General features: G+C 48.8%; 2 protein-coding genes across 5 annotated transcripts in view; both read right to left on the reverse strand.

Annotated features, from left to right (window-relative positions):
- CABIN1 (calcineurin binding protein 1) overlaps positions 1–3,168 on the reverse strand; it is a 128,119-nt gene extending 124,951 nt beyond the window's left edge. For 3 of the 4 annotated variants that reach the window (XM_068910841.1, XM_068910842.1, XM_068910839.1), the window contains exons 1-2: positions 3,050–3,168; positions 204–268 (exon numbers count right to left, since the gene is read on the reverse strand). In XM_068910841.1, the coding sequence (XP_068766942.1) occupies positions 204–218 (15 nt within the window). In that variant the 5' untranslated portion in view covers positions 219–268; positions 3,050–3,168. Of the gene's footprint in view, positions 1–203; positions 269–1,881; positions 1,948–3,049 lie in introns of all 4 variants that reach the window. The other variant, XM_068910840.1, reaches the window with a different exon arrangement.
- Positions 3,169–6,936: 3,768 nt separating this feature from the next.
- On the reverse strand, positions 6,937–10,111 carry DDT (D-dopachrome tautomerase). The gene is made up of 3 exons (XM_068910682.1): positions 9,944–10,111; positions 9,672–9,847; positions 6,937–8,443 (listed from the first exon to the last, which is right to left on the reverse strand). Exons 1-3 carry the CDS (start codon positions 10,049–10,051, stop codon positions 8,371–8,373), a joined length of 357 nt encoding a protein of 118 aa, XP_068766783.1. The 5' UTR covers positions 10,052–10,111; the 3' UTR covers positions 6,937–8,370.
- Between the last annotated feature and the right edge of the window lie 1,611 nt (positions 10,112–11,722).

Consider the following 11,722-nt stretch of genomic DNA (forward strand, 5'->3'; position numbering starts at 1 on the left):
AAGCAACAGCTTCCCTAGAATGGACATATGCACTACAGTGAGAGTCCTCAAATTCCTCAATTTACCAATAACTACAGTAACTCCAAAATGCTCTAATGTTCTTACTATGCCAATTTATTCTTAGTCTTGGGGTAGGAGAGCGTTTTTGATTTTCTTTTTACCTAAACGTCTCATAAAAACCTTGAGCTGGAATATCCCCTTACCATATTCAGAGACATTTACACTGTCGCTCTCCAGGAGCTGGAGGAAGTGCTAAGCACCAACAGATCTGAAAAAACAAACAGGAATAGAACATTTATTCTGCTCATAAAGAAAGCATTCAAAAGTAAAAGATAGGCTGGGCAATTTTATCAATGAGCAATGCAACTGTCCTCTGTCACATACCCCTACAGCCCAGCAAGAGACAAAGTGCCCTACCATGTAAGAACTGACAATAACATTAACATCAATTTGAACTAGAGACAGTGAAAATACAAAGTAAAGTATATTCATTACTTCAGCACAGCTTTCAAGACTCTAGCCCTGGTGGGAGTGGAAATCTCTGCAGTGTAATTACAGCTATACTGTTAATCAGTTAAAGTAGAACCAAAGAATGACCATACATTACAATGTTACAACATGAATCACTTCACTGACAAAACCCCAAAACAATAAAGGTGCTTGCATACACTGCTATTTTACAAGAATAAATTATTACAGCCTGTATCTCAATTACTTGAAAAGATTATGGAAGATTTCCTGCATCTGTACCTACAGCACAAAAAACTTAGCGCTGTCTCTGGTCTAGAACTCATGGTACTTACTGGTATTTACAGAACAGGAAAGAGAAAAATGAAAAAGCTATCTATGGCAGACAGACTTTAGAGCATGTCATAACAGCTAGTCAACTCATTGCTTAAAATACTGTCTGCGGCTGCAGATTTTTGCTATTTAAGATGTTTTTGCCACTGCTATCCCCTGCTAGAAGAGATAAGCATTTTTACCAAAATAAGACACTTTTAACTTGTCTTTTTCTGAGTAGGTGGACTAACTTCCACAGACCACCCGCCACCTCTGTTGCAAAAGCAAGTTATAGGTAGAGCATATGCACTTAGATCTAGCAGACAAATACAAAAGAAACTCAATTTTTACAACTAATAATTCTTAACTTTGAAGAGAGGATACTAATGTCCAGCCTTTTTAACAATGATAGAAAGATGGTATTCACATTTATAATCTTTAAGTCATTTTTCCTCTTAATTAAACCTGCAATTTGTATTCTGTTAACTGCTTGAAGTGCGATGCTAGTAAAGGCAACAAAATGAAAGGGTTCTGTGCAGTTTTTAAAAGCTTCAGTGCTATGCGACAAAATCTTTCCATCAACTGAAACAAAAAAGGACGCATGCAAAGCAGGCTAAAAACAGTCTTTAATATCAGAGACTGTATTAAGAGAAAGATAATTCCAAAATTAACCACAGCAGGAAGTAGTGGGAGTTTTGAACTACAAGCAGAATTATTTCATACATCACCATGTTTGCTTCCACATGTAGAGAAAAGAATGTTTTTACATGACTGTCATTTATTTGGCGGTGCTCACATTTTGCTTGCTCATGCACCACTTACTCCACTTGCATCTAAATCAGATTGCAAAACAATATAGCATTTTTCCTCTTCAATTCACTTAAGAAACATTAATGAAAACTCAAACTCTTTCAAGACAAGGTTTCTCTCTCCATTTTACATATGGAGAAAATATATGCAGAGATATTAATGATATCTTTTCTCAGAAATAATGAATGCCCCAAGTTTTGACAGAAAGTTTAGATGCTTATGACATCTAGATAAATAAGGCTGAAAAATCCCAATTCAATCAAATATTTAGGTGTTTCTAAGTTCGCTTACATATATGCCTGTATTCAGAGACAAGCGCTCGAGTCTTCTGCTGAATCTAGATAATCTCCTTCAAGGCTGTACAGGAAATCAGCGGGAAAAAAGATTACAGTCATAGTTTACTTCTGTTGCTAGATTGCCAATGAAACTGAAAGGAAACAACGATTTTAAATGTGCTTTTTGTTTGAACAGAAAGTTTGTAACAAATACATAGCAACTCTTCTCTCTGGCGGTCACAAGTCGGGAGAGCAAAGCCAAACAGAACAGCCTAAGTCTGCTGAACAACAGGACGTAGACGTAGCCTCCATACAGCTTTTATCGTGGTATGCTGGACAGGTGGGGGTTTTGTTTTGTTTCACTTTTTTAGCCAAAGCTAAAAATAGTCATCACTGTATGTGGTTGCAATCCTAACTATGCACAGAGTTACATCAGTGTAATAATATCTAGAAATAAATTATGTCACTATAATCACTTTTATAGCAACATAGCTGTATCATTTAGATGGGCAAAAATAACGAATCTTTAATAAAGCATTACAAACTGGCTTGTAGTATTTCAGTCACAAGAGTCTTAACTATTCATGTGTAGCTTTTACAGGCAAGCACATTCTCAAGAGGCAACAGTGCTTGCTAAAGCCTTTCACCTTAAAAATCATCCTGCTTTATTTCCTCAGAAGTTTAAAACGTCAGTAGGAATTCAGACCATTAGTTGTGTTCCCTACTTATTCACAGCTTTTAAGTTGTGCAATTGTCACCTTCACAGCCAGAAAAAGAGGGGGTGGCTTGGGCTTTCATGACTTTTTGTTGTTGTTGCTGCTATGCTTGGGATACATACACTAAAAACACATACTTGCTTTAAAAAGCACTTGTTTTCTCTCTTTCTTTTTACCCTCGCAAAAGTCATCTCCGCCGCACTTAGCGAAGGCCTGTTTCACCGGACGGCGGTAGCCCTCCGCCGGCGGCAGCGGGGACCCAGCGCACGGCTGCAGGCACGCTGCGGTCCCGCGGGCACACGGGGCAGGGGGCGGCCCTCCAGGGCCGGCGGGCGCAGCCGAGGCCCGGCCGGCAGGGCCGCGGCAGGCGGGGCCCCGCCGCGCCGCGCCGCGCCGCACCGGGCCGGGCCGGGCCGGGCCGGGCCGAGCTCCGGCCGCCGCCGCGGGCCCCGCCGCCGGGACACTCACCTCGCAGCGCCGTTCCCCGCCCACCCGGCGCGGGCAGCTCCTCCTCGGCGCCGCCGCCGCCCCGCGATGCCGCCGCGCCGGGCCCGCAGGCCGCCGCCGGGCTCCCGTAGCGGCTCCAGAGGCGAGAAGCAGCCGCGGCCCGCAACGGCCCGGGAGACGCCGCCGCACCTGCGGTCTCCACGGCAACCTCCGCCCGGGGGCTCGGAGCCCCGCACGTCAACAAAGCGGTCGTTCACTGGCCGAACGGCGGCTCCGGCGAGAGCCAATCCGAGTGTTGGAGACAAAGGGAAGAGGCGGGGCGATGCCGGAGGGGCGGGGCTGCAGGTGTGAGGGAGGGCGCCCCGCGTTACCAAGGAGACGGCTCAGGCCGAGGGCGGGGCGGCCCGACGGCCCCAACGGCCCGCGGCGAACCCGGCCCTCAGGCGCCGGCGGGGGGGGAGGCAGCCTCCGCCTCGGCCCTCAGGCGCTGTCGCAGCGGGGGTGACTCCGCTGGCCGCGGGAGCAGTCAGCACGAGGCACAGTGCTGTCCCTCCTGCCCACCTCTGCCTTCGGAGTATTAATTATTCAACCTCAAAATTACCAGCCCTCCGATCAGAGGGGAGTTGGCTGGACTGGGAGAAACGCCATAGGGACAGTATTTTCCAAGCAGCCTTGAGCAGCTCTTTATTTCACTCAGCAGAAAGCTAAACCTCCGTTTGTGTGCAATACGTTAACAAAAACTTAAAACAGATTCCAGATACCTTATCCAACCAGTTCAAAAATCATCCCAAAGATAATGATCTTGCCTAAAATTTACCATGGTGATGGCTGGGGATGGAAACATACTTCTATGTAACTGGGAGGTTGGGAAGGTTTCTCCATATGGTGACATGATGCAGGGTGACATCGAGCCAAACAATTAAAGAACTGCTTGTGGACATCACTGGAGCAAGTCTCACGGGCAGGGCGCGCCAGGGCAGCCCCAAGCGCGGCCCCCTCGCCGCCCGCATACGCGTTCAGGCCCTACTTCCGCGTATATGAAGTTATGTATTTGTGTACCTCATTATCAAATTAATAAAAACCCTTGTGCCTCATTCCAGTCTAGCTGAGTGCAATCACCCTGGTATGGAGCAATTTATCAAGTTACTCACATGGCCACTAGAGGGTACATCAGAGCGCGTTCCTTGAGAGCACCCCACCCGGCCCACTGGAGACTGCTTTGGTTTAGCGTGGGTCATGCCTAAACAGCATTTTTAAAATCTGACTATCAAATTATATCCAATAAACTTATTTAAAGTAACTTTTATGGTAGAAGCTCTAGTGAAGGATGATTAAGGAATGCACATGTGTAGTCTGGGGGAAGATCAGGAGAATCAGCGAGCAGGAGGGTATTAGAAGTACAAAACCTGTCATTGCTTGTAGGAATCAGACCAGTGTAATCAGATGGGTGTTTGCTGGATAATTTAAAATATTTTTTTTTCCAATTCTGATACATCAGTGTAAAATGATTTAAACTGTCAGCCATGCAGCTCATTCTAGAGACTGAATCTGTGAAGGCAAATTAATTTCTTCACTACAAGTGGTCGGTGTCGAAGCAAACGCAGGGCGCAACAGTGGAAGCTCACTATACTGCCTGCATGGGAGGACATCACAGCAGGAAAAAAAGTAATGTGTCAGTTTGTTTTCAAACGGATTCTGGATGACCGCTTCCTTACACTGTGGAGAAAGCTGAAGGTAGAGAAGCCGTGCATAGGCTTGACACAGTTTTCAGATTGACGCTTGTCATAAATTGTTTTATTGTCGTCTCCCATTTTGTACAGAAACACCCCGGGAGTGGGTTAGAGTTTAATACCCAGAGACATAGAGCAGAAACAGCAGAGAATCACAATTCATTAGGCTAATGAAGAAACTTTTCATACCTAACGTATGTTGTTTTCTAAATTATTAAAATTTAAAGCATCCAAGCAGCCTGCAGCTGTCCCGGTTTGTATTCCAGATAGGTCTCCGGCCTTAACATGGTAAAGAAGAGTCCGCCTGGTCCTGAAGGTATGAACTGCAGTGTCAGGTTTGAGGGAGAAGATGATACCCGTCTTTCCCTCATGACAAGCTCAGGATAGGGTTGCCATCCACATAAACTGTGGCACCACACCGTTGTCTTTGCAAAATAACTTCAAAAGCTATCATGATTATGTAAATACCTTTCTGTCAGCAGTGCCCTTCAGCTTGCTCAGGGCCTCATTTGTTCTCTGTCCTCTGTAAATACACAGAAAGATTGTCCTTGCTTCAGAGGTTTTAAAGCTAAGAAATGGTTACACAGTCTTCAAAATCAGGTCATTGCCTTTGAATTTGCAAACAAGTCTATACAGAGTTCACAAACAAACCAACAGAGGCCATTTCTGGGAACAGAAATATTGGTCAATCTTAAAAGGTTAAACCTGGAAAGTTGCAGATTTCATTACTATGGTTTAAAAGAGCTATTGTAGTTGGGAGATACGAAATCTAGCTGTTGGGTAGTCTCTATACCATGAAAGAGGGACAACCTGCAGATAGCGTTTAAGGTAATGGGATTTTTATAGCATCATTTCTGAGCTCCAGATAAAGGTGGTATATCTTATCTTCTCTGAGTAGCAAATGTAAGCAACAGAGATATCAGAAAAAGATTCCTGCTTCTGTTGGTTTCTATGTGCATGCTGTAGAGGTGGATTTACGGGGTGTGCAGAACCCCTAAGATATCCTTCTCAAGCCCTAAAATATTGCACTAACCTACTTTAAAATGAGCTCAGTGGAGGAAAAATAGGCCATCTCTTTAGATTGACATGAACCTAAGGAGTTTATTCAGCACCAGCAGTTTATGAAAGAAAACAACCAGCTGCAACCTTATAGGACTGTTAGAATCTCATTTTCTAGTGCTCTCTTACAGTCCCCAGCGTCAAAAAAGGATAAACTGGCTCAGACCAAGACATGAACAACTCACAACCAAAACCTCATTCTTTTGGATTAATATTTTAACCGCTCACATATTAAAAAACTCAAAATCCATGAACCATAAAATTCTCAAGACGTTCCCCGACCCAGCAGTTCCACCATGAGTTTGCAGTGTTGTGGGATGTTTTGTCTAACCGATGCCAGAACACAGATAAAAGATGGAAGTGTGTGAGAAAGTCACAGTTAACCTCACACAGCTCTACAGAAAAATGATACCTGCCTCTTCCTTACTGAGGTCCCACTTGCCATCACCTCTTGTCTCCCAGGGATGTGGACACTGCAGCTCAGCTGTTGGAAGAAGCCCAGAAACCATTTTATTCTGGTGTCTTTGTGTGGCATGCTCTTTTCCAAGCTTTCCGTCTCTTTCCTTATCTCTGCCTGCTCAACTCTACAATGCTGGGAAAGACGCTCCTCGGCAAGAGCTAACATGGGGAGCACCTGAGGGTGAAAGGAAGGAAGAGAGCCTGCAAGAATGCCTAGCAGTGGCCAGTAAGGCTCCAAAAAGGGGAGCACAACAGGATTGCTCCAGAGAAAACAAAGCCTTTGTCAAGAAATCTTGCTTGGTACTTCACCGAGCAGAAGGACCACCAGAAAACGAGCAGTTTGCAGACCAGCATTAAAGCCACATAATTTTCTACATGTCTTATATTCAACTCAAGCTGGTCAAGCCCTTTTGCATCCCAGTGGCAAAACGAGGGCTGTCCACCCTCTTCCCTGCAGTGAACAGCAGAACGTTTTAGTTACATGTGCATCTCATACTCAGTTCACCTGTTCATTATCCTAGTTTCAAAAACTTTTAGTTGAAGAGACCTGCTGAGAAAAAGCAGAGACCTGGGTAGCCATGCTATCTGTGTCTCCAAGTAATGAGTGCTGAGAAAACAAAAACAATATTGTAAACCAATAAAGTGACACTTATCAAAAAAGACTTTGACACATTTTATTGACCAGATAATGTCTAGTGCTTCTAGCTGATATATAAATTTCTGTTTGGTATTATGATAGATTTTGCACATGTAGAAGATGCTTACGCTGCATAGGGAATAATCAATTTCAGACAGTAACGTGAAGGGATACTTTCAAATATCTTGAGACCTCAGGTCATAAACAAATAAAAATCTGATCAGAATTACAAACTCTTCAGCCTCGTGTTCCCATGGAGTTCCACGTCCCAAAGGTATACTCTAAGTTCCTCTGAGCTTCTGTGCCTAGGACCTGACAAAGCCACTAAATGGAAAGGAAACTGACAGGTACGTTTTAATTGTCTGAAGGCAGTGGAAAGCAGAGATAACATTATACATGAAAAGTACCGTGTTTTTGTTTTAATAAAATCTCACGTATATTCCAGTTACAAAGCGACGTATAAGGGCCCTAAAAACCAAAACACTTCCCTTCAGGGTGAGGTATACTACAGTAGGAGCAGTAAGGTGCTGGGTTCAATAGGCAAAGCACTGTCAAGGTAGTATGTCATCTGTGTACAACTGCCACCGCTCCTGGGCAGAGGACAGCAAGCTGGAAACGTCAGCCACAGAACACAGTCAGATACTGTGTTTTGTCAATGCGCCCTGTAACAGCAGGGTGAGGAAAAGTACTCTGAACCACTGCATAAACTCTCTCCACTACTATACACTGCCATCAGCACACAAACATTCAACCAAGAAAATCTTGTGGACAAATAAAACTTTGTGGAAGCAGTCACGCAGGCTGGCAATGGTACACAGAGCACAAGATCTGACGTAAGCCTTAAATAAGCCATTGTATAAATGCATAGACTTCCCTCAGTATAATCACCTCTTTCAGGAAATGGCTTTGGGGAACGTAAAAACAGAAGAATTTGAAGGAATACTCCCAAGTCTTCTTAGCCAGCCTGGGACCCTTCTGCTGGGAAGGGTCCGGGAAGAGAACCGGAAAGAAGGATCCTTCTCCCTTGCAAAGCGTGAAGAAATCTGAACAAACCTGAGAACCCCTGTGGACCTCAATAAAGCCAAACGTGCTCTGGAATTAAACAAGGTTTTCACTGCTACATGTGACAGCAAGAGAACTTTGACTAGGCTCACGTAAGCATGGCCATCGCCAGGCTGCTAATGGCAAAAGCAGGGTCTTAGCCATAGACAGCTGGAGAGCCTCTGGCCTGCAAGACTGGCTTGAGATAAAGACCTTGAACTATTTTAGTAAATCTGTATGGCTGATTGCCCCACTCTTCAGCTGTGTATGCGCAGGAAGCAAAGGTAGAAGAGAATCCCAGAGGTGAAGGTGCGGAATTATATAGATCATATCATAAGAGGAAACAAAAGGATGGAGCTGGTCATCTCTGGGTTGTGTCTTCGCCAGAGCTTTGTTCCAATGGGCGGCTCACAGCATCACAGGAAAGTCATGACAGTTCTGTTCTTGCCAATCTGCCAGGGCTCCAGTGGGTAAAAGCGGATGACAATCCTTTTTGGGTATAAGAGGAAAAATACAGTGGAAAGGAAAAGTTATTATTTTACAATGAATTTTTATCCCTACCCAGTTTGCAGCAAGCTAGAAATTCTGCCCTAAGCTCTCACCAGCTCCCACTCCAAGGTTTTCATTTAACAGAAGGAAATACAGGCTGTGTGCAGGCAGGGTACAAAGGTGCCAAACTTTGCCCACATAAACAGGAAAGCAGGTTGAACCTGAGCACTGTTTATATGCGATATTTGTCCACTTCAGAAGCTCCCAAGCATCTCATTATCTGCTCATGCATTTATCCTGACAGCACCCAAGAGGTAGGGAAATGCAATTATTCTCCTTGTGGAGAGAAGGAAGAGGGTCAGAGAGACACGGCTTACCTTCAGGAACGATTTCGTTTCAGCATTTGGCATGGGGCTCTACAGAAGACTCGTTTGCGCTGGGTTTTGCACCAGTTACGCCAAACAGAATTACTCATGCTCAGAGAACAGTAGTTCCCAGACTGTTCAGTGTGTGCAAACCACTCCCCGTTTTTACCTGCGCTGGTACCTAGCCCGGCTGTCTGGGATTCAGCATCCAAGAGCACTTAATGTTTGCCGTCTAGTCTTGGACCTATATTAGCCTTAATCTCATGGATAACACGGGAGCTTATATCACCAACATTTTGAACATCTTCTGATGTTCTGTTTCCTGCATTCCATATATTCAGAGGTCCTGAAGCTGGAACAAACAAACCACCGTGCCAAGAATTATGTGACTTCAACCCACCACGAACCTCCGCTGCCGACGACGCAGCGGTTGCCATCTCCCTGCCCGCAGGGGAGGCACTGGCACCCCTCCCACCCCATGGGGAGCGGGATTGAGAGATTTACGCCACCAAAACCTACTCTGACCAAATATAAACATTTATTAACCTAGGGTGGCGCGCTGCCTGGTTTATCGGGCCTCCGCGGGCAGCGCGCGCCAAGCAGCAGGAAGGGTCGGCGGGTGACTAGCGACTCGGCCGGGCCGAGGGCAGCGGCCGCAGCCGGCGGAGCGGCACCGCTTCGCGCTCGCTCGCGACCAAGCCCGCGGTCAGCAGCTACCACCGACCGGGCATCACCCCCAAAAGCCGAGGGCCCGAGCCCTCCCTCTCCTCTGCTGCAGCATGTCTGGAGGAGGGGAGCGCCAGCCGCTTGCCCGGCTCCTGGCACAAGCGGGAGGTGAGGCGGGGGGCCGCGGCCGGACTCACCGCTCGGCGCCGAGGCCCAGCTCGGCCGTGAGGAAGTCGAAGAAGCGGGCGCTGTGGCCGCGGTTCTGCTCCGCCGAGCCCACCACGCCGATGGAGGAGACGAGGAGCTGGGCGCAGGGCTCGGCCGAGCCCGCCAGCACCATGGGCAGCCCGGCGCGCACCGTCACCGACACCCGCTGCGGGCGGACACAGCCTCGGTCAGCGCCGCCGCCACCGCCCCGCTCCGCCGCCCGGCCCGGCCCGGCCCGGCCCGGCCCGCCGCGGGCACTCACCTCCTCGGGCTTGCCCAGGATGGCGGCGGCGGCGCCGCACAGCTTCGTGGCCAGCCCCGGCGGCAGCTGCCCGGCCGGCAGGCTGGTCTCCAGCTCCAGGAACGGCATGGCCCCGCCGCCGCCGCCCTCGCCCGGCACGGCCAGCCCGCCGCTCCGCTCCGCCCCGGCCCGGCCCGGCCCGGCCCGGCCCGGCCCGGCCCCCGCGCCGCCCTGGCCTGGCCCCCGGCAGCCCTCGGCCTCTTCCTTCTCTTCCCCCTCTCGGAACAGGCCCCGCAAGAAACTAAAACGGCCAGCGGGGTGGCTTGTTGTCCAGGGGAGCCTGGCAGAGGGGCGCCGGGACGGTCCGACCTGCCGCTCGGTGCTTTCGGGGGAGCTGAGCTGCTGCGGCCCCGCGAGGCGATTTTTGCTCGTTTACCCTATGAGCGAGCTAGACGAAAAGTCATCTTGTTTAAGGCGCGGCGCTGCTGTGAAAAGCGTAACGTGACTTTGGGGTTGTCCACGTTTGTGCTGGGCTCCGGTTCCAGCACGCCAAGCGTGCAAGGGCGGTTGGGGCGCTTTCTAGCTTCCCGCCAGGCTCCAGGCAGTAACGCGGCTCCCGTGGACCAAGGGAACCTATTTCCTACAGCGAAAGCAAGCCGAGGCGCTCTTTTGCTTCGCTGGGGGAACCGTTTGGCCTGGGGGGCTTCGCTGCTGCTAACGAGGACAACGCTGGCGCAAGGAGCAGCTGCACAAACCAGGTCTCCAGGAGAGGGTTTCTGAAGCAAGAAGGCCCAGCTGGCCGGAGGATGGGGGCCCCGACGGCGGCCCCGGCCGAGCTCTCCGCGGGGCTGTCAGAGACGGGCGCAAAGCGGCGGAGGGGGAGCGGCGAGAGCAGGGGGCTGGGAAAGGCCTCCTGGCCCGGGGCGCCGGGAAGGGGGCGCAGGCCGCGTCCCCCTGCAGCCGGCGGGCGGGCGGGCGTCCTCGGGGCGAAGATCCCAAACACCGGCGCGGCTGGCTGGTAGGGGCTTGTAGCCCACCTCCAGGGACACGCCACCTCCACCCCGCCCATCCCAGAGCGATGGCCCAGGAAGCCTCTTCGCAACCCCTCTCCACCCCAAAAGCCCTTCACTTTCTCTATCAGTGTGCTACAGATGTTGCATCTACTTTTCCTCTTGCTGAAATTAGTGTGCGTTTAGAGAGGGGCTGAGGATTAGCTCGTTTGCCAACGTTGCTCTGTCCCCCTCCTTGCTCTCCCCTCCAGGTAAGATGCTATTTAGGATCCGTTTTTCTGTTTCTCATTCCTTCAAATATTATAAATCCCATTCCAATTAAACACCAAGGCCAAAAAAAAAAAAAAAAAACCATGTGACAAGCACCCAGCATATCAGAAGGCCTCTGAAGGGCAAAGGGGCAAAAGAGATGGAAGTATCAGATATCAGCAATTACCACAAGATGTGGGGCTAAGTCACCAACATTTTTAATGGCATGCTTTGTCCTTCATTCTTGATGGTCCACCACGTGAATGGCAGATTGTCCGTGGCCTCAGAGTAAAACCCAGCATCCCCAAGGGCTTTTATTAAACCAAAAATGTTTGTTTTACTGTTTCTGCCTTGGAGTAGGACATTACAATCCTTGTAGGGGGATGCACACACAACCAAGACAGAAGACGGCATAGCTACAGCAATTAAATTGTCTCTCTCTTAAATTGTCTCTGTCTCTCTCAGCCTTTTCATGGTAGCTTTTTCTCACTTGTAGACATCTGCACGTGTCATTAGCCATTGAGCAACTCCACTCTTAGAA

Source organism: Struthio camelus, chromosome 17, assembly GCF_040807025.1.
Source record: "Struthio camelus isolate bStrCam1 chromosome 17, bStrCam1.hap1, whole genome shotgun sequence".
NCBI classification, from domain to species: Eukaryota; Metazoa; Chordata; class Aves; order Struthioniformes; family Struthionidae; genus Struthio; species Struthio camelus.